The sequence below is a fragment of the Eublepharis macularius genome, chromosome 1 (genome assembly GCF_028583425.1).
Source record: "Eublepharis macularius isolate TG4126 chromosome 1, MPM_Emac_v1.0, whole genome shotgun sequence".
In the NCBI taxonomy this organism is placed as follows: Eukaryota; Metazoa; Chordata; class Lepidosauria; order Squamata; family Eublepharidae; genus Eublepharis; species Eublepharis macularius.
Genome location: NC_072790.1, coordinates 113,045,475 through 113,068,207, shown reverse-complemented (window position 1 = coordinate 113,068,207; position 22,733 = coordinate 113,045,475). Strand labels below are relative to the sequence as shown.

Genomic DNA, 22,733 nt, shown 5'->3' with positions numbered 1-22,733 from the left:
TTTTATTTTCCCTCTTTTTGTTCTTTTCTTGTAATCAACAATTTTGTATAATTGTTATATTATTCCCTATATTTGTTGTTCAAGTCACTGTTGTAGTTCTTCTTTTGTATTAAATAAAAAAAAAATTTAAAAAATTTGCAGATGATACTAAATTGGGAGGGGCAGCAAATATAGCCAAAGACAGAGTAAGGATACAGGACAGGCTGGAAAACTGGGCTAAAACAAATAAAATTAATTTCAACAGAGTTAAATGCAAAGTTCTGCATTTAGAGAGGAAAAATAAAATACATAATTATAGGATGGGGAGACTTGTCTTGGCATGTGCAAAAAGGATCTAGGGGTATGTGCAAAAAGGATCTAGGGGTCATAGTAGACCATACACTGAACATGAGTCATCACTGTGATGTGTTAGCTAAAAAGACAAACGCAGTTTTCGGATGTATAAACAGAAGCATAGTGTCCAGATCACAAGAACCAATAGTATCGGTCTACTCTGCTCTGGTTAGACCTCACCTAGAGTATTGTATTCAGTTTGGAGCACCACAATTTAAGAAGGATATAAACAAGCTGGAACATGTCCAGAGGGCAATGAAGATGGTTAGAGGCCTGGAGACCAAGTCCTTTGAGGAAAGATTGAAGGAGCTTGGAATGTCTAGCCTGGAGAAGAGATGACTGAGAGGTGATATGATAACCATCTTCAAGTACTTGAAGGGCTGTTATATAGAGGATGGCAGAGAGTTGTTTTCTGCTGCCCCAGAAGGTTAGACCAGAACCAACGGCTTGAAATTAAATCAAAAGAGCTTTCAGCTAAACATTAGGAAGAACTTCCTGACAGTTAGAGCAGTCTGTCAGTGGAACAGGCTTGCTCGGGAGGTGGTGGGCTCTCCTTCTTTGGAGGTTTTTAAGCAGAGGCTAGATGGCCATCTGACAGCAATGCTTATTCTGTAAACCTGGGCAGATCATGAGGGGGAAGGGCAGAACAGGTTACTTCAGTGCTATGTTCTTGTGGCCCTCTTACATGCCCAGGGTAATGCCGATCGCCACTTTGGGGTCAGGTAGCAATTTTCCACAGGCCAGTTTGGCTAGAGATCCTGGAGGTATTTTGCCATCTTCCGGGCATGGAGCAGGGGTCACTGGGGCAGTCGGGGGGGGGGGTAGTTGTGAATTTCCTGCATTGTGTAGGGCATTGGACTAGATGACCCTAGAGGCACCTTCCAACCGTATGTTTCTATGATTTTTCATTTACTTTATATAAGGGGCATGGGATTGTACTACAGATCCTATGTATAAATTATTTTCTTGGAAAGAAAGCCCAAACTTCCAATAAAGAAAACCTTATAAAATACGTTAAAGCAACAAACTCATTTTAAAAAGGATCACAGATAAACTAGATATGTGCAGGACCCTGACAGTACACATAGTAGTAAATTGTCAATAGCTGTGAACTCAAATCTAAACAAAAATTGTGGCCTTGCATCTGGGAGAAATGTATTCAAGAATCCTTCAGCTATATGACAACATAAAAGGGATAAAAATAAAGGGATCTTCTTATAAGTTAAGAGCTTTTGCAGATGATGTGATGTTTATAGTAGAAGACCCAATACAAACCTTCCCAAGATTGTTGGTTGTTGTGGGTTTTCCGGGCTGTATTGCCGTGGTCTTGGCATTGTAGTTCCTGACGTTTCGCCAGGAACTACAATGCTGGCGAAACGTCAGGAACTACAATGCCAAGACCACGGCAATACAGCCCGGAAAACCCACAACAACCATCGTTCCCCGGCCGTGAAAGCCTTCGACAATACATCTCCCCAAGATTACTGGATAAAATTAAAGAATTTGGAGACTTAGCAGGATTTTTTATAAATAAAAAGAAATCAAAAATAATAACTAAGAACATGACCAAGAAGAAGCAACATGAATTGTGGGAACTTACAAACTGTGAAGTGGTACACAAGACTAAATATTTGGGAATAGAGCTGACAGCTAAAAACATTGATTTATTTAAGAATAATTATGAAAAGCTCTGGTCACAAATTGAAAGAGACATGATAAAATGGAATAAATTAAATTTATCGTGGTTTGGTCGGATCGCTACAGTTAAAATGAATGTGCTGCCCAGAATTATGTTCCTAATGCAAACAATACCAATCATTAAAGACAAAAAGCAATTGGAAAAATGGCAGAAGAAAATATCGGAGTTTGTGTGGGCAGGAAAGAAACCTAGAGTAAAGATGAAAGTACTTTGTGATGCGAAGGAAAGAGGTGGAATGCAGTTACCTGATCTTCGTCTTTACCGCAAAGCGATATGCCTAGTCTGGTTAAAAGAATGGGTGTCTTTAACCAATCATAATTTGTTAACCTTGGAAGGTTACAATAAGCTTTTTGGATGGCATGCATATATGTGGTACGAAAAGTATAAAATGGATGCAATGTTCCAGCACCACTATTTGAGAAGGAATCTATTGCTGACTTGGCTAAAGTACAAAAAATATATTGACCAGAAGAAACTACTATGGATTAAACCAGCTGAGGTGATCAACCCAAATTTTGAGTATAAGGGGAAAGAATGGCTTACCCTCAAGGACTTAACAGAAGTAGCAGATAAAGAGCTGAAGCTCGAACCAAATGAGGAGTTGCCTTTTAAGTATGGTTGGTTACAATACAGACAGATAAAAGATCTATTTGACTCAGACCAAAGGAAAACAGGTTTTAGAATTAAAAACTCAGAATCTGAAGAACTCTTGTTGGGAGATAATACTAAAGCGATTTCAAAAATGTATAAATTGTTTTTGAAGTGGTTCACAGAAGATGAAACAGTCAAGGTACAAATGGTAAAGTGGGCAATAAATTGTAATAATGAAATAACAATGGAAGCATGGGAACAATTGTGGAAAAATACGTTAAAAATATCAAAACGTACCAGTATAAGAGAGAATGGCTATAAAATGCTATATAGATGGTATTTAACACCGAAAAAATTAGCCATAACTAGGGGTGTGCAGTTCGGGTTAATGAAACCCGGAAAAATCCCGAATCACCCTGATTCGGGGTGATTCGGGGAAACCCGAATCGACATGCCCCGAATTGATTCTGCGCGATTTGGGCCAGCATTTTGCTTGCTTTTCAATGGGAAAAAGCCTCCCCAGGCTTCTCTGAAGCCTGGGGGAGGCATTTTCCCACCGAATCAAGCCAAAATTGATAGGGGCCTTCCTCTAACTCCCCTCTAACAACCCCCCAAGTTTCAGACCGATTGGACTTTGGGGGGCCATGTTATGGCCCCCCAAACTAGGTCCCCCTATCCTCGCCTATAAAAGAGCATAGCTTTCGGTTGCTGCTGCTAATCTCCTATTTTGTGCTTGCTGCTGCTGATCTCCATTATTTCCTATGGGGGGGGAAATGAAGAGGCAGGCTTCCTTTGCCAGGGGTGGCATTTTGCATGCAAAATGCCCCCCAACCCTCAGGGGCCCCTCTCCCACCTTTCCTCCCACCCCCCACCAAGGCTCAGCCTGCTCCCACTTGGGGGGCATTTCATGGCCTCCCCAAGTAAGTGCTCTTTTCTCTACAACCTACAGCTGGGGGAGGCTTGTCTTGCCAGGGGTGGCATTTTGCATGCAAAATGCTCCCCAACCCTCAAGGGCCCTTCTCCCACCTTTCCTCCCACCCCCACCAAGGCTCAGCCAGCTGCTTTAGGTTACACAGTAGGAGGGCACAACAGGGCATGATAGCAGTGTACTACACAAAATAATACAACCCACTTCACCGTTTTTGACAGCAATTGTGTTTGGGTGATTCTCTGATGTGAAGTGAGTTGTGATATTTTTGTGTAGTACACTGCTTTCATGCCCTGTTGTGCCCTCCTACTGTGTAACCTAAAGCAGTTAAAGAAATAAAGTGCTTTTGACAGCAATTTTTTGGGGTGATTCTTTAATGTGAAGTGAGTTGTGTTATTTTTGTGTAAGATACTGCTGCCATGCCCTTTGGTGTGCCCCCCTGCTGTGTAACCTAAAGCTGTTCAAGAAATAAAGTGTTTTTGACAGGAATTGTGTTTTTGTGATTCTCTGATGTTAAGTGAGTTGTGTTATTTTTGTGAGGTGGAATGCTGGAATGCCCTTTGGTGTGCCCCCTCCCTGCTGTGTAACCTAAAGCTGTTCAAGAAATAAAGTGTTTTTGACAGGAATTGTGTTTTTGTGATTCTCTGATGTTAAGTGAGTTGTGTTAATTTTTCTGTGTGGGGGACTGCTAGTGTAATGTGTCATAATGCTTTGCCTACTTGTACTTTGAAAGGGAGAAAATATTTTTTTAAAAAACTTTATTTTGTGTTGTTCATGTTTTATTCTTTGTTGTGCAGTTGGTTCCCATCATAGGGAACAATGGGGCTGGCCGGCCAGCCATCTCTGTAGGTGGTGGGGGAATTTGAGGGAGGGTGTCTGTGGTTCAGGTGCTCTTTCCCAGGGACAAGTTGGCACTCAGAAGTGTGCCCACCATTGTGGCACCCCTGGGATATGCAGAATTGCCCTGGGAAAGGGAGTTTAGAAGTTCCCAGCATAGGGAACAAAGGGAGAAGGCTGGCAAGCCTGTTCCTGGGGTTATGGGTGTGGGGCTACTGGGGGTGGATTTGGGTCTGTGAGGGGCTAATGTGGGAATTTGGGTCTGTGTAGCAGCTGGGGGGGGTATTGGGTATGTCTGGGGCTGTAGGGGGTGGACTTTGGGGGCTGAGAGCACCTACTTGGGAGGCCATGAAATGCCCCCCCCCAAGTGGGAGCTGGCTGCGCCTTGGTGGGGGGTGGGAAGAAAGGTGGGAGAAGGGCCCCCGAGGGTTGGCAAAGGAAGCCTGCCTCTTCATTTTCCCCTCATAGGAAATAATGGAGATCAGCAGCAGCAAGCACAAAATAGGAGATTAGCAGCAGCAACCGAAAGCTATGCTCTTTTATAGGCGAGGATAGGGGGACCTAGTTTGGGGGGCCATAACATGGCCCCCCAAAGTCCAATCGGTCTGAAACTTGGGGGGTTGTTAGAGGGGAGTTAGAGGAAGGCCCCTATCAATTTTGGCTTGATTCGGTGGGAAAATGCTTTTTCCCATTGAATGGGAGGCTTTTTCCCATTGAAAAGCTTTCCCGAACCCCCGAATCAAGCCGAATCGATACCCGAATCGGCTTGCCGATTCGGGTACAGCTGTTCCCGAATCGGCTTCTTGATTCAGGTATACCCGAATCAGGAAAGCCGAACCACTGTGCCTTTGCACACCCCTAGCCATAACCAATAAACAGCTATCTAATAAGTGTTGGAAATGTAAGGAGCATGAAGGCTATTTCATATGTGGTGGACTTGCCATAAGGCTAGAGACTTTTGGACTAAAATTTGTGTTGAGATGTCTTTGATACTTCAGTATAATGTTAAAAATCCAGAAATGTTGTTATTATCTTTGCATTTAGAAGATGTTAATAGAAATGATAAGACATTGTTATATTATATGATAACAGCAGCAAGAATGTTATATGCTCAAAACTGGAAGAAAGAAGAAATACCTGAAATTGAAGAATGGACAAGGAAATTGTTGTACATGGCTGAAATGGACAAGTTAACAAGAAATTTGGAAGATCAAGATCCGAATATGTTTTTGGAAGATTGGAAAAAACTAAAAAAATATATGGAAAAGAGATGGGATGTTAAGGGACAATTATGGTCTTTTGAGGGTTTTAAAGATATTAAGTAAGATAAGATTTAGTTAAGATCTTTACCAATAACGAGATAAGAACAACTATAGTATAGAAATAATGTGATGATAATAATGGGGGGTTGGAGTGCTGTTGGAAGTCAATATGGAAAGGGGGGAGGGGAGGGGGTGGGGAAATATATCTGTGGGAAATAAAATGAACTGTACATGTGTTTTAATCCGATTGTATTGACCCATCCAATAAAAAACTATTTTATATATAAAAAAAGAATCCTTCAGCTATGACTGCGCAGAGAAATGGAGGGTACGTCAGTGAACATATACACACTACAGACTGAAAACTAGTTTCTCAGTTATTTCCTCTCACCAGGGAATCCTGGGGACTTCAGCTTAGTAAAGAGAGGAGGGGTTCTCTACCAGACAATTCTCTGCACTTTATCTTTTTTTTTGAAAAAAATTTTTATTGGGTTAGAATCCATTATTTTTTACATTACATTCAATTTTCCCCAAATTTTTTCACTTCTAACCCCCTCCCTTTCCCCCCCTTTTGTTGACTTCCAACAGCTTTCCCACCCTTTGTCCCTTTTCCCTTACTTCTATTAAATTCCTCTATCTAAAACAAGTATACATTCTCCATTATACTAAGCAGTACATCCTTAACTACTTTTCTTGTTATATACCCAAACTGTAAGTCTTTGGTTCTATCTTGGATAAACAATTTATCCCATTTCCAGTTTTAAATATTTCTATATATCATAAACCATAAAAATCTTACATTTAAGATCTTACATTTAAATCAAACAATTTAACTTATTCTCTATATATTACTCATTGTATCTTTTTATGGTAATTCTATATAACTCATATCATAGTCAATCAATTTGACTCTTCTGTACATTCAGTTTGGTGCATACAAATCTTATCAAAGAAAGAAAATATTGTTGGTTACCCAATACTTATATTTAAACCTTATCATTAATTATTTTCTATCAATATTCTATCTATTAACCTATATATATCTATATATATATATCAATCTGTTATTCTAACTGCTTATAAATTCACATTTATCTCTTCCCCCCCCAGTAAAGTCACCCCCCTCTACATTTTATTATACTTCAGTAGTTCTCAAACTGCCACAGTTTTCCTCCCACCTCCCATTTCTTCTCCAGATATTGTTTCAGCTTCTCCCAATCTGTGTTAAACTGCCCTGAGTCCAGATTTCTCAGTTTTCTTGTCATCTTGTCCATTTCTGCCATGTACAGCAATTTGTAAATCCAATCTTCAATAGTTGGCACTTCTTGTACTTTCCATTTTTGCGCATACAAAAGTCTGGCTGCTGCTGTCATATAAAATATCAACGTCCTATGATGGGCTGGAATTCCCTCCATTCCCAAGTTTAGTAGCAGGAGTTCTGGGTTCTTATTTATTTGAAATTGTAAAATTTCGCTCATTTCTCTTATTATTTCCCCCCAGTACTGCCTAGCTACATCACACGACCACCACATGTGATAGAGGGAGCCCTCATGCTTCCTACATTTCCAGCATTTATTAGAAGTGTTCAAGTTCCCTAGCGCAATCTTCTTTGGTGTCATGTACCAACGATAGATCATTTTGTAAATATTCTCTTTAATATTTGTACATGTCGTTGTCTTCATTGTAGTCTTCCACAAGTATTCCCATGCCTCCATTGTTATCTCTTTATTAAAATTTATAGCCCATTTCACCATTTGTGTTTTAACTGTCTCATCCTCAGTATACCATTTCAACAGTACTTGGTATACCTTGGATATTCTTTTCTTGTCCTCTTTAAAAAGGGTCTGCTCTAGTTCCGAATTCTCTATTCGTATACCTCCCTTTACAGAGTCCGAGTTATACAAACCTCTGATCTGTCTATACTGGAACCAATCGTAGTTCGGTGATAGTTCCTCTTGCGTCTTTATTCTAAGTTTAGATGCTTCTATTTTAGTTATTTCTTTATATGTCAAACATTGTCGTTCGTTGTCAACAGCTCTCGGGTCTATCACCTCATATGGAACCACCCACCAAGGAGTTCCTTCTTGTAGGTAAATTCTGTACTTCTTCCAGATTGTGTATAGACTTCTCCGTACAAAATGGTGCAGGAACATCGAGTTGACCTTTACTTTGTCATGCCATAGGTATGCATGCCATCCAAATATTTTTTTATATCCCTCTAGGGCTAATAGTTTCTTGTTCTTTAATGTCATCCACTCTTTCAGCCAAACTAGGCAGATTGCATCGTGATAAAGTCTCAGATTGGGCAGTTGCATTCCGCCTCTTTCTTTTGCATCTTGTAAAACTTTCATTTTCACTCGAGGCTTCTTGCCTGCCCATACAAAATCTGATATTTTCCTCTGCCACTTTTCAAATTGTTTAGAGTCTCTGATGATTGGTATTGTCTGTAGCAAAAACATCACTCTTGGTAACACATTCATCTTAACCGCTGCAATCCTACCCAACCATGACAGATTGAGCCTATTCCATTTAATCAAGTCTCTCTCAATCTGAATCCACAATTTTTCATAATTATTCTTGAACAAATCTATATTCTTTGCAGTCAGTTCAATTCCCAAATATTTCACCTTACTTGTTACTTCACAATCCGTTGTTTCCATTAACAATTGTTGTTTCTGCTTAGTCATGTTTTTACATATTATCTTTGACTTCTTTTTGTTAATGAAGAAACCTGCCAAATCCCCAAACTCCTTGATCTTATCTATCACTTTTGGCATGTTCTCCAGTGGGTCCTCTACAATTAACATTATGTCATCCGCAAATGCTCTGACCTTGTATGAATAGTCCTTTATTTTTATTCCTCGAATTTCCTCATCTTGTCGTATTTGTATCATCAGAATCTCCAATACTAAAATGAACAACAGTGGAGACAACGGGCAACCTTGTCTTGTTCCTTTGCTTATAGTCAATTTCTTGGTCAGTTCATCATTTACCACAATTGCTGCAGTCTGGTCTCTATAAATTTCCTTAATTGCTCTGATGAATCTTTCTCCTAATTGTAGCTTTTCCATAGTGGCAAACATAAAGTCCCAGTTTAAATTGTCAAATGCCTTTTCAGCGTCAACAAAGAAGAAACCAACCTCTTTATCACAACGCTTATCATAATATTCAATAGCATCAATCACTGTCCTTAAATTGTCTCTTATTTGTCTGTCTGGCAGAAAGCCTGCTTGCTCCTCCTCTATAACTTCCGAAAGCCACCCCTTCAGTCTCTCCGCCAGTATCTTCGCAAAGATTTTATAGTCATTGTTGAGTAACGATATAGGTCTGTAGTTTTTCACACTAGTCAAGTCTTGGCCCTCTTTTGGGATCAATGATATGTTCGCTTCAGACCAAGTGTCTGGAATCCTTTGATCCCTTAAAACTCCATTGATCACCTCCTTTAGGAATGGTGCCAGCTCATTGGCCATAGTCTTATAAAATTTAGCTGTAAGTCCGTCTGGCCCTGGCGCCTTTCCTAGATTTGCAGATTGTATTGCCTTACTTATTTCCTCATCCGTTACTTCACTGTTCAATTTATTTCTCCAAGCGTCCGAGATTTCTGGAAGTGTCATTTTCTCCAAATATGACGCTATTGAGTCTTTATTTACTTCTTTCTTATTATACAATTTAGCGTAGAATTTATAAAAGGCTCTACTAATGGTATTCTGTTCCAAATACGTTTTGTCATCTTCACAAATTTTATTTATTGTTTTCTTTTCCCTTCTTTTCTTCAGTTGCCATGCCAGGTACTTCCCAGGTTTATTTGCACCCTCAAACACTTTCTGATTCAGCCTTTTGAGATTCCACTCCAATTCTTTATTACTCATTGCTGTTAGCTGTTCTTGCAATATCTTAATTTCCTGGTATAATTTCTTTTTCCCTGGTCTCTTTTTTAGCTGTATTTCCTTAGTTTTAATTTTCTCCTCAATCTCTTGTCTCTTCTCCTCTTTCTTCTTTCTTGCTCTACCATTTAAGTCCATTAGTATGCCCCTTATAACCGCCTTATAAGCATCCCAAACTTTATCAGTTGGTACTTCTTTATTCACGTTGTATTGAATGAAAAACTTTGTCTCTCTTCTCAATATTTCCATATTCTCTTTTTCCTGTAACAAATCCTCACTTATTCTCCATGCTTTCCTTTTCCTCCTTTTCCCCAGCTTCCACATAATTGGGTTGTGATCTGAGCCTACCATCGGCATTATTTCTACATCTTTAGTCCATAACGCCAAATCTTTTGAGGCCCAGATCATGTCAATTCTTGATAACGTGGAATGCCTTGCAGAATAAAAAGTAAACTGCCTACTTTTAGGATATTCTCTCCTCCATACATCTTCAAGAGTCTCTTGTTGAATCAACTCAAAAAAGAGCTTTGGTAATAGTCCTCTTTTCTTTTGTGTCATTGTAGTCTTTTTATCCAGTTCCAAGTCTGTCACTCCATTGAAGTCTCCAGCAAGAATTATTTGGTCATATGAAAGATCATCTAAATGCTTCCTCAAATCCTCAAAGAAGCTCTCTTTTGCACCGTTGGGTGCATAGATTCCGACTACCAACACTCTCTTTAAATTCCAAGTACATTCCACTGCTACAAATCTGGCTTCCACATCTTTCATTATAAATTTTGGTTGTAGCTCCTCTTTTACATACAACACCACTCCTCTTTTTTTTTTACTTGAGGCCGCTACAAAGTCTTTGCCCAATTTTCCCAGTTTTAGATATTTTACATCCTGTTTTCGAATATGAGTCTCTTGCAAACAAACAATATCACATTTTTGTTTTAATAGCCAGTGAAAAATATTTTTTCTCTTATTCGGTGAATTTAGTCCATTTACATTCCAAGATAATACTTTACACTCCATATTCATAATCTTGTTGGTAAGTCTTTTTCATTGTCCCTTATAAATCGCTCCATCTCCCGCTCAGATCTGATACGCTTTTTAGCGCCTCCAAATTCGAAGGACAAACCCTCTGGGAGCTCCCATCTGTACCTGATTTTCATGTCCTTCAGCATCTGGATTAGCCCTTTATATTTTTTCCGATCTAGTAGCACTAATCTGGGTAGTTCCTTCATTATGATAATTGTCTTGCCATCGATCTCCAATGGATCTTGAAACTGTATAGTCACAATCTTCTCTTTCATGTTTCTTGTTGTAAATTGTACAATCACGTCTCTTGGTAGTTTCCTCTGGGTTGCAATTCTCGAATTCACACGATATGCCACATCTAGGATAGCCACAACATCCTCCTCCTCCTTCCCCAGGTATTCAGCTAACACCTCCGTCATCTGTTCTTGCGCTGTCTTTCCTTCCACTTCCGGCAGGCCGCAAAATCTGAGCTGCTTCTCCATATGTCTGCTTTCCGCAACCGCCATCCTTCCCCTCATCAGCCTCATCTCTGTTTGTTGCGTATCTGCTAAGTTCTCCATCGCTCCTTCTACTGTTTTAACTCTCTGCTGCGTCCCTTGTAATTCACTTTGTATTGTTTCCATACCTTTCTTCACTTCTGACAGCTCCGATTTTACTTCTGACAGCTCCGATTTTACTGTCTGTTTAACCTCTTTAATCAGCTCCAATTTCATGTCTTTAAATTCTTTAATCACCTCCAAAAGTTTTTTATCCAGGTTTTCTATTGCCGATTGCCACTCTTTCTTCGACATCGTGGGGCTTGCTTTAGCTCGCTCCCACGAGTCCGCTCTCTTCCTTAACTCCGTGGCATTAAATTTAGTACCTTTTTTATTTCAAATGTCCCGGTCTTCTTGCATAAATTAATTTTAAAGGGTCCAAAATGTCGGGCGTCTTTTCTCTATGGTCTCTCTATGATTTTATAATCCAATATGGCCTACTTCCTTTTCCGCTGAGGCCGCGGCCCTTCCCCTCTCAAAGATGGCGATTCCCTTCTTCCTGCCCTCCAGCCAGGGCCGCTTCTCTCCAGCCGCTCTATTGTTGTTACGCACTTCCTGTCTCCCGTCTTCCCACAGCAGATCTCGCGATGGTGTCTTTTTCTCACAGCTCCAAAGCCACAGGTATTCAAAACAATAGTCCGATTTCTTTAATAACTTCTTTAAACTTAGTCTCTTTTCTAATACAACTCCTGCCGAAGCTTCCCCTCCTTTTCACTAGTCTGTTGCAGTTTAAAAGTCTACTTTTTTTCCTCTCTGTTTTTATCAATCTGTCCCGTATCGGAAGATAGTGATCTTTACCTTCCCTTCACTTTTCTCGGGTTGTAATCGCTGTTTCGATTTCAGATTCTCCTTTCCACTTCTTTCCCCCAATCGAAGCTTGGGTATGTAGGTCTTATGCCAGCCGAGTTGGCCCCAAAACTGCCGCAGAGATTGTAGCCGACCCGTCTCAGGGTGGGACCTCAAGGATCGGGAGGGGACCCGTTGTGTAGAGCCCCCCCTCGTCCGAGATCAACGCGCCCTAGGGTCTCGAGCGTTCTTTGCCTGCTCTCCGCCTGAGAGCAGTCGGCTGCGGGCTATTTTCACCCCGCCGGCCGCTTAAAACGGCAGTCCGGTCAGCTCCGCAAATGGAGCTGCGTTAGACCTCCATAAATCCCAAACCGGAAGTCGCCAATTCTCTGCACTTTATCCATGGTACGACAAAAACAAACATTCTTTGTGGAAAGCCATGATGGTTAAACTGGTATATAACTGACATTTATTTGTAATGTACATAGTCCATTTTATCTCTTAATCACAGTTTCCCATCTATAAATGAACTGCTCATGTACTACATCACCGTAGTATAGTGAGGCCGTGATAACGTCTGGGAATCACTTTGCTCATTTAAAATCATCATAATTTTTATTTATTTAAAACATTTATATTCAAATGGGCTCAACACAGTTAAACACAAATAGAAGCAGATTCGTTAATACTAAATCAGGTTAATGGAATAATTTACAGCAATGGACTCTTTATGTTCTTTATGTACCTTTTACATAGTTGGTCAATCCTATTTGATTTCAGTTAAGATAGAACCATACTGTTCAGTTAAGGAGCCTTTATTTAGAGGCATCAATAAGGGATGTTAAAAATGTAATTAAAAGGCAGGAAGGGAACTGAGGAGGGTCAAGATAGAAAGCTCAAATGATGTGAACCAGAATTTCAGAAAAGAAGTTCAGCAGTTGATATTCCCCTCATGTGTTAAAGCTCTTGATTGCAGGTGAGCAACCTGTACAATTGCCACTCCTGACATCAAAGTTAAAACACTATCGGAGAGTGCAAGAGCAATCAAGAACACAAAAGTCTCTGGATAAATGCAGTGTTTCATCCAATTGTATTTCCACTTTATTTGTACATACTTTAGGCAGCTTTCAAGGGCTGTCCTTTGTCTGGTTAAGAAAATCTTTAAGATCACCCCCCCCCCACCCGCAATCCCAACCTTGAGAACTCATAATAATATTTCTCTGAAGACAAATAAAGGTGTCTGTCTGTCTGTCTGTCTGTCTGTCTGTCTGTGAGCATGGTATGAGAAAATAATGTGAAAATTCTGCATTAGAAGCAATATTTTGTGTATACATTCATTTATTTTGTTCCTCTCTGGTCAAATAGGTTTCTCAAACACTATAAAAACCTTCAAAACCTGTCTTCAAACTTTATACATGGTCTATTTTTTAACATTAATATCTAATCCAAGGAACAAACAAGAATGTTTGCTATGAATCCAGGCTCTGGGACCCAAATAAATAAATAATATTATGGTATATTTTAAAGGAGAGGAGAGCTGACAAGAAAATGCCTAGAGTGCCTTTATAAATGGCATATTGTTTATCATCTTGTGAAACAGAACATCTTTGTGTTTAAAATTGCTTCCTTAGAGGCATGGGCTTGTTGTTAAGGAATTCCACATTTAAAGCTACCATAGACAATTCCTTTATGATTCAGTTAAGCATGTATGTACACAGTGTGGTTGTATGCTATTTTTTCGTAAATATACAGAAAATATAGGAATGTAGCATTTATAACCTTCAGCAAGGATCTCTAAACCAATAAGGCAAAAAATCCCAAGGAATAAAAATGAGAACCACACAAACTATAAAAAGTGCAAAACTTTAAGTATATGAGAATAATAAAAGCAAAATAAAATCTTATCATTAAATTCAATATTCTGTTATGAAACAATGTTGTTGCATATTTCAGTAAACTGAGGGCCAAACTAGATGTTTGCTTTTTTAAAGGTTGCAATCGGGTTGGAAAGGTTTTGGAGGGGAGACAGGAACCCTACCCCCTACCAGTAGCGTTCTGAACTAAAATGGGCTGATCTTTATTTTTAATAGCCATTTCCTGCAGCTGTAGTGTGTCTGCAGGGAACCTGAGATGCATCCAGAGAACCCAGACTCCACTCTTTAAAATATTGACCATCTAGTTTGGCCCAAGTGACAATTTAATGAGTTCACAATTACACCTATTTATGTAATAATATTTTACATTTTTTATATGCCTACAGGACTGAACTTTGGGAAGTTTGTCTTCCATTGTAATGGCTTCCTTTCCTTAACATGTCATATTGCCTTTTTTGGAACAATACACAAAGGCCATTTCCACATGCCCTTAAAGAGACAGGCTACTCACGGAACACTGAAGATGTCTCCATTTGCAAAACGTTTGCAGGCCATTTGGCTTCCATTTTTTTTGGCACCTTTTTTGTGACTGCAGAAAGTGCATTCCCAAAATAGGTGGCAAAAAAAAGAGGATGCAATCCTAAGAACAATTTTCTGGGAATAAACCACGTTGACTAAAATGAGACATTTCTGAGTAGACCTATTTGGGATTGCTTCCTAAATGCAGCAAAAGAAAATATTGCCATCAGTGTTAATCATGGCTAACAGTGGTCCTTTTTTGAAAGAAAAAAAGGGTGTCAGCTCTCATATATAAAGTTGCACCAGTTTCCACCAATTCTCTTCCCCATGGGACTTGGGAGAACCCTGAAAAAAGGTGTCAGTACTCAGTACCTGCTGTGAATACTGTCATAAAAAACCCTGGTTATTAGTAACCAGGTCTCCTCTTAACCCATGAATTAAAATCTACTTTAAGCTATTATTTCAGATCCAAGTTAGCCAGGAACTCTGGTTACTGTAGAAGATGGAGTTTACTTCAGAGAGGGGAGAGTGTGAAAAGAAAGCATTCATTCCCACACCATTCACAATGCATTAACCTTGACTAACAGGGAGCCAATGTTATATCTTCTTTACAGATACAGGGAAAGCAGAGTGTTTCTGTGTGATCTGAAGCTAAAGATAACTAAAAAGTATAATTGATTTATTTTTCTTTTGTTATCGTTCTTCCTGCTTTTGGAATGTCAAGAGTATCACTGCATTGGAGATGTATCAGTTACTGTACTCACCTCACAGGAGGTACCAGAATAACCTGGAGGACACTGGCAAACTTCTACAGCAGATGCATATTTTTGTCCAGATGAAAAGCGATCAGCAGCTTCCAGGCTGACACCACTCAACCTAGATTGCATGAATAAGATATAGTTCACTTGTGAGAGAAGCACATATCTCATATGTTTCTAAAACTAAACAAGGGGGAAACCTTGAGTAGTGAAGATGGCCTGCTACCATTTATTGGCTTAAAGTGAGACAGGTCTTTCATTCTGTGGCCTCTCATTTGCCTTGACATCATTCATGTTTAAACTACAGCAGATCCACACTAGACAGCTGTCACATAAGGATGTATCAGTAGCACTGAGCTTAGCTTCCATGTTGTATATTTTTCCATCCATTACACACATTCACAAAATCAGGCTTGTCAAAAGCCAAAACTGAGGAACTGATACAAAATAAAAGATCTTCTTTTCCAAAAGTAATGAAATCTTTCATTCTACTTTTAAAGTACAACTTCTCAACATTTGTTTAGTTGGAGAAACAGTAGTCTGCATAGAAGAAAACAGAACTAAAATAAGGAGATGCCCTTTTGTTGTGTTCTAGAACCAGGCAAGAAATAGTCCACACCCTTCTCCCCTAGATATAAAGGTGCATAACAACTGTCTGTCCACAGCAATCAGTGAGCCCAGCACAGCTGTCTATGAGAGTCATACCAGTTATACTGTAACCCAGTTTGTTTACAGAATGGCTTTCACAGAACCCAGCAGCTACAAGGCAAGATTAAGAGGGCACTTAAGTGCTATTTTACTCTGTCTTGCCATAGCCCCTACATACTTACGAAAAGGAAGTTTAGAATCTTTTGGCTATTGGGAAACAGAAGCATGCAGAATTCACCCAAAGGCTTCTGTTTCTGAGCAACCACTCCTGTCAGAAGTGACAGCCACCAGACTCACTTGAGGGCCAGGTTGCTGCCATGGGTGAGGACGGGGCATGGCAGCTGCCATGTTGGGAGCTCGCATGGCATCCTCCCGGGCGAGCACAGAAACCAATTGTTTTGAAATTCCCAGCCAGCCTATCAGAGGCAGCCGGGAAGGACCATGCTAGGGGTAGGGCCTGGCCTCAGACCTCTGGGAGGCAGTTCTCCCTCTGGTCCAGCAGCTGTGTATTTATCAGCTGCCGGCTCCACTCCTCTGCACTTCAGTCTTGGCTGCAAAACCCACTCACCTCTCCTTGTGGTTATGTTTGTTCTTGTCATCACATCTTTGTCTGGCAGTTTGTCATTGGATCAGATCTCTTTTGGGGGAGGCAGGGCCTACGTACCCAGCCTCCCCATTGAGGGGATTCCCTTATGGAATCTTGGGAATGAGTTATGGAGGTGCATGCCCACCTTGGGGGCTGCCGGGGCATACTCACTCCCAGGTGGCAGGGGAATCATACAGGGGTGTGCACCCATATGATCTCCCCCTTAATGTCACTCCTTGGGTCCCCCCCTCAGCAGTGGTCTGGGGAGGTGAGGGACATTGGCTGGCAGGTGGGTCAGCCAATACTTTGGGATCCGATCCAAATGTGTTGCCAATGCTCCTTCATGCTGTATTTCAATAAAGTTGTGGCCAATTTTCACTCCAGTTAATGTGTGGGCTTGAGTTTGTCACTTTGATGGAAAGGACATTAGAGGTGGGCAAGAACTGGAGGGGGGAAAGGACTGTGCTGTTTGTGGTTCATCATGTTTCATGAATCATGAACTGCCACAAAATTTGCCCGGTTCACAAACCAGTTCATTTGGTTTAGGAAAATGTCATTCCAGGGGCATTCCCAGGACGTTCCCAAGATCAGCGGAAGTCCCTCCTCCTCTGTTGCCTAGGAAACAGACTGATCGGCACCAGGCTGTCTGCAGTAATGAACTGAAAAACGAACTAAACAAACCAGCCTAAAGTTCGTTGCGGTTGGTGGGAAATGCGCTCTAATGAACTGCTGGTTCGTGAACTATGAACCAGCCTGGTTTGTGACAAATTTTGGTTCGTATTTCAGTACATGCCCATCTCTAATGGTTATACATCATTATGTTACATAATATTTTAACAGCAATCAAGGAATCAGGGGCATTATGTCTGTACTGGTCCTAAATACTTTTTTATGTATGAGGAACTGACAAAGGTTTTAAAAAATGTTCCTGTATAGGCAAATCAACAGAAAACAACTTTCATCTCGATGTTCCAGTCTCGTTGTGAACTTACATTTAAAGTGAAACTTATGAAGTTTAGTTGAAATTAGACTTCTGAGTTTTTTTAAAGGCTAAGAGTAAATGTACGAATTTAAGATCTATAAACACAGAAAAATTTGCTAGCATTCTTATTATCCTATTTGCCTAGTGAACCACAGATTGCCCTTTCCTAGTGCTTGTAATACAATTTCAAACAATGAGAAACAGTTACACACAGAACATTTCACTCAGTATTATTCCACATTTGTATTCAGTGAACAGTTCCAATTTTCATTAGGTTCTGCTATTTGGTAAATGGTATTTTAATGTGTTTAACAGTTTTTATTCATTGAAAAAAGCTGCAGTGCAATTTTTTCCCACTTCAATGTAGTAATTTCTATCCCTCAGTGCCATTCTGCAGACATTAAAGTACATAATGTTGGCAGTAATGGGGCACTGGATCCTGGAGATACTTGAGAAATTCCAGCTTCGAGACCAAATATTTAATATGATTGCTAGTGTAGCAGACAACTGTTGACTTTTAAATGCAAACAAGATTAAGAGATGCAGCATTTGAAGCAATGGCTGCATAGTTTACGATCTCCCATTACATTAACTGTTGGAACCCAAGATTTTTTTAAAAAAAACACCCTTACCATGCAATATTGCTGGAAACCCTCTGGGTTATATCATCTGCATTTCATGCAACATTATTCCACAGCTGTATCTAACAAATAGCACTAATTTTCATTACATATTTGAATCTGAATATTGTCTGTATGAGTACCAACAAACCCAGTTTCATGCGTCCTGAAACCACATGGACCTAAATGACCTTGACTGCAGTCTGACATGAAAGCACCAGGAAGTTCATTGTTACAAACACTTCATGAGCAAATGAAGACTAGCAGAAGAATAGCAACAGGGCAATGAGGCTGGGGCATTTTCTTCTGTCCTACCAGTTCCAATGGCAACAGTTTCATCATGTCACTTCCAGAGGCCATAGAATGGCTCCCTTGACAGTCAGAGATGCCAAACTAACAGGGAGTCTTCAGCAGGCTCTCCTCCAGTGACCCTCCAAGTTTGGCAAATATTGGATTTCCAATGTCCGAGCTATAGATCCCACAAAGCAAGTGCCCCCAGGAAAGTTCCATCAGATATAATGGGAGCCACAAATGCCAATTTACTTGCATTGGCTCCATTGAAATACATTGCAGCACCAAAAAGTTGCAATGAAAACATGGGATGGAGTTAAAGAATCTTCCTCTGAGAATGGAATGACCCCCCTCCCGCCCCCGAGTGGAATGACAGTTCCTGGGAGCAGAAAAACTGCTCTGGGGCTGGAATGGGGACAGAAGTACTCTTTGAGGGGACAGTCAAGGAGATGTTCTTGGGGAGAGAGGAAAATTCTTTTAAAGGACAGGAGGACAAAGACAATCTATGAGAGGAAGTTAATCTTGGGGGGAAGGAGTAGATTTCTTTGGAGAGACAGGAATATTCTTGTACAGGAAAAGACAGAGGCAATCCATGAGGGAAGGTCAATCCTGGGTGGGGGGAACAGAAATCTTATTGAGGGAAAAGACATAGTCTTTGAGGAGAAATATTATTTGAAAGGACGGAAAGAAAAGACAAAAATCTTCTTTGAGAGGAAAGGAATTCTTGGGGGAGACAAAAGAGAGTCCTGGGTGAGAGCTGCAGTGACCAGAGTCCATCACCCCAATGGGGTGGCCAAGAGGGAAGCCTTCCATCAGCCGAATCCATATCCATAACAGGGTGGGCAATTCTTGAGGGGACTCATGAGGAGGGAGTTAAATAGGGGACAGGATTCAGGCAGGCAAGCCAGCCTGCCTGCCATAACTGTGAATGCGTAGTGTAGTTTTCTTCCTTCACTGTATCTTGGCTGCACTTTGCTAAGAGGTCTGATCAGTACAGCTGGGAATGCATGGGAACCAACCTTGGGAAATTCAGCTTTGGATCTTTTTCAGGACTTTCGCTGACTTCAACTGACTTGTTTGGACTGGGGGTAGGGGGTAGGGGGTATAACCTCTCATACACCCATGTTTGATGAAGTGGAGAGACTGAAAGAATCCCCTAGTCAGGTGTGGGTAATGTGGGCTGCTGCATCAGCAAGCAGTTGGGATGTCGAGGTCCCGGATGGTCTAGTGGCAAGGAATTCCCAAAGGGGTGGGTATGTTCAGATCCTCCTGGAATGAATCCAGCTATGGACAACCGATTCCCTCTGCTGGGATGCAACCAGGGGGTGGCAGGCACTGGTGGACTAGGGGACGGAAGGACTCATGGGGAAGGAGGCTAAAATTCCCTTTGTGTGTGGGGAGTGCATTCTCACTTGGCAAGGACAGGGGATGGTCCAGAGTCCTGACCAACCTAGACACCTTCCCATCCAGGACAGGTGCTCTAAATAATAATGATACTGATAAGAAATATAATATATTAAAGTATTCTATCAGTCCTCACAGGAACCCACTAGGCTTGGCCCCTGGGGCTGGCACTGGGAGAGTAAGGAGTTGCCAGCCTCCAGGTGGTGGATGGAGATCTCCCAGAATTACAACTGATCTCCAGGTGACAGAGATCAGTCCCCCTGGAGAAAATGACTGCTTTGGAGGGTGGGCTTCATGGAATTATACCCTACTGCAGTCCCTCCCTTTCCCAAATCCTGTCCTCTCCAGCCCCCCCCCCCCATCTTCAGGAATTTCCCAACCTGGAGCTGGCTATGGCATTATACTTTGCTGAAGTCCCTCTCCTTCCCAAACCGCACCCTCTCCCGGCTCTTCCCCCCCCCCCCCATCTCCAGGAATTTCCCAACCTGGAACTGGCAACCCTACAGGAGAGGTGCTCAAAATAATAATAAAAGACTCCTCAGATGAGTAACGCACTAGACTTAGCCCCTGAGCCTGGCTATGGAACAGAAGCGGGTGCTTCAGAGCCCTGAAGCACCAGAGCACCAGCTTCAAATAGCTCCCTCTGTGACTGAAAATCCAACAGCAGTTCCTCCATGTCTAACTGCCTGCTGGAAACTGAACCCACTCACCTGAGAGCTGGGAGTTATACTCTTGCTCTCATAGAGCAGAATGGGAGCTTTCTGTTTGGCAGCCAGAGCTGCCTATCAAGCTTTGCAGGGCTGACATTGGTGTTCCCAGGGCTGCAGAAGGTCTGCAGAAGTCCATCCCCCTGTTGCCTAGGGAATAGATTGATTGGATCCAGGCTGTCTGCAGTGATGAACCAAAAAACGAACCAAACAAACTGCCCTAAAAATCATAGTGGTTCATTGCGGTTTGTCAAAAATGCACTCTGACGAACCACTGGTTCATGTACCATGAACCAGCCTGGTTTGTGACAAACTTTGGTATGTATTTCAGTTCATGCCCATCTCTAATTCTGATGCACATGAACAACTCACATAAATAGTCAGCATGCAATCAGTGACCTGGTGCTAAAATGAGCATCAGTATCTGCAACTGATTTTTTAAAGGGAAAAACAAGAACCCCAGATAAGCAGAAGCTGCTCAAAAAAGAATATCCAAGGTATTCCACAATTTTTCCATGGATAGCCACAAACATGAGAACAAAGCAAAAGGAAAAAGTCCAGAGGGAGGGGAGGGAGAAGGTTTTTCACATCCACAGCTGAGAAGTAATGATCAGAGGCAGACATGGCTGAGTATCAACAGCAGAAAATTGGCTAGCAAAACAAGAACATATATCCTCAAAAGGCAAAGAACTAGTTAAAGACAAAATCAGGGAAAGATAAGGCCAAGAGAACTGAGGAGGAGAATAAGTCAGTCCTAAATGCAACAAAAAAATTAAACTGAGATATCTGGAAAGCACAGTAAATCTCATATCAGTGATTCTAGACAACAGTTATGGAAACCAAATTTCACAGCAGAAGAGAAAGAATGTGAAAAACGAGCGATAGGTGCAAATAGTACATTCCAGGAATATGACGTGAAAACAATGGAATATTCAGAAGAGAGTTAGGAAATGGGAAGAGAATTCCCTTTTAGTCAGGGTCAGACTTTCAGTCTTGATGTTTTCTTCATTGACAAAATATTGTCATGGAGACTACAACAGGAATATAAGAGCTGCCATGCTGGATCAGACCACTAGTCCATGGTGTCCACAGAGCAGATAACCAAAAGACTGCAGGAAAGGCACAGTAGGATACATGCTAAGGCAGACCTTGACACATTTACTTTGGACTTAGCCAGCCTAAAGATTAAGGAACCCAGACTCATTCATACCAGATACAACTTTTTTCTGTCAAATGAAGCAATCGTAATGTTGCCTCTAAGTTATAAATGGGGTTGCCAAATACCCTGGAGAAAAATGTCCTGTTCCTTTAATAAAAAATTAATGAGGCATTACTTAACTGGTGATGTTATTTACTTCCATGCCACAAAAAGTTTCAACAGATCACCCTTGACATTTAAGCCTCTTAAAGGGATAGGGCATTTTTTTCCACACCAGGTGGCAACCCTAAATTGAGCAGGTCAGGACTTACTCTCAGAAGTAAGAACCTCAATTAGTTGTGAAGATCAGGACCTTTACTGCAGTTGGCCCAAGGCTCCAGAATGCCTTCCTGAATAAGGTGCAGAGTTGCTTATTCCTCATCTTTCAAATGGGGTGAAAAATGTGTTATGTATGTGAGGAAGGGGCACAACCAAGAAAAAACTTGAAAACTTTCATACAATAGAAACTAGGCTCATAAGCATGTCATTGGGATTAATATAAGTTCCCCCCCCCCCAGTTTTCTACACCTTCATGTTCTCTCCCTTCTCTTTGTCATTTTCCTTATTTCAAATTTTAGAACAGGGAGGTACTTGCCTACTGGTGCTTTGAAAAACATCATGCACATTGACTGTCCTGTATAAGAAGAGACGCTCACATACTCATCAGCGGGCACCGGGGCAAAGCTGAAGTGGAGGTGTGGTCCTGACGAAGAAGAGGAATGTCCATCCCTCCTCCAGCCAGCAGTTTGGTCAACGCCATTTTCTGAGCAGCCCTGGCAGGAGCAGCACGTACAGAGGCAAGCTGTCTCTGGGAGTTACGTAGACTCCTGCCAGGGTCTGGCATGGGGAGGGTGGCCATGGGGGAGCCCAGCCCCTCACCCTTCCCTCCCTGGGGAGGGCTTCCACGCACCATCTCTCTCCTCTCCCCTGGCCCCCACCTCATTCCCTTGGTTCTTGGGGACCTGGGGGAGGTGTGGGGTTTCCCCCACTCCTCCCCTGCCTGTGCAGTGGGTTTGCACATGGGGAGACTTGTGGGGGGCCATGTTTGGGGAGGGAATCTGGGAGCCCCCCCTCTGCCACCTATCCAGGCCACACAGCCTTCCAGGGCATGCAGGGCAGCCCGGTGGGGCCTGGCTGGCAAAGGGGGTCTTGGCCAGCTCTCCTGGGCATGGGGTGGTCCTGGGGCAGCATGGCCGGGCGGCACGACCTTGGCAGGCTCACGCTGTGGCCCAGTGGGATGTGGCTGGCCCGATGGGCTTCCCCCGGCTCC

At 41.8% G+C, this 22,733-nt stretch overlaps 1 protein-coding gene across 1 annotated transcript in view; it reads right to left on the bottom strand.

Annotated features, from left to right (window-relative positions):
- Positions 1-22,733, bottom strand: part of LAMA2 (laminin subunit alpha 2) — a 703,642-nt gene that overhangs the window by 288,251 nt on the left and 392,658 nt on the right. Inside the window, exon 15 of the mRNA XM_054974995.1 lies at positions 15,034-15,145. Coding sequence (XP_054830970.1) covers positions 15,034-15,145 — 112 coding nt within the window. The remainder of the gene's footprint in view (positions 1-15,033; positions 15,146-22,733) is intronic.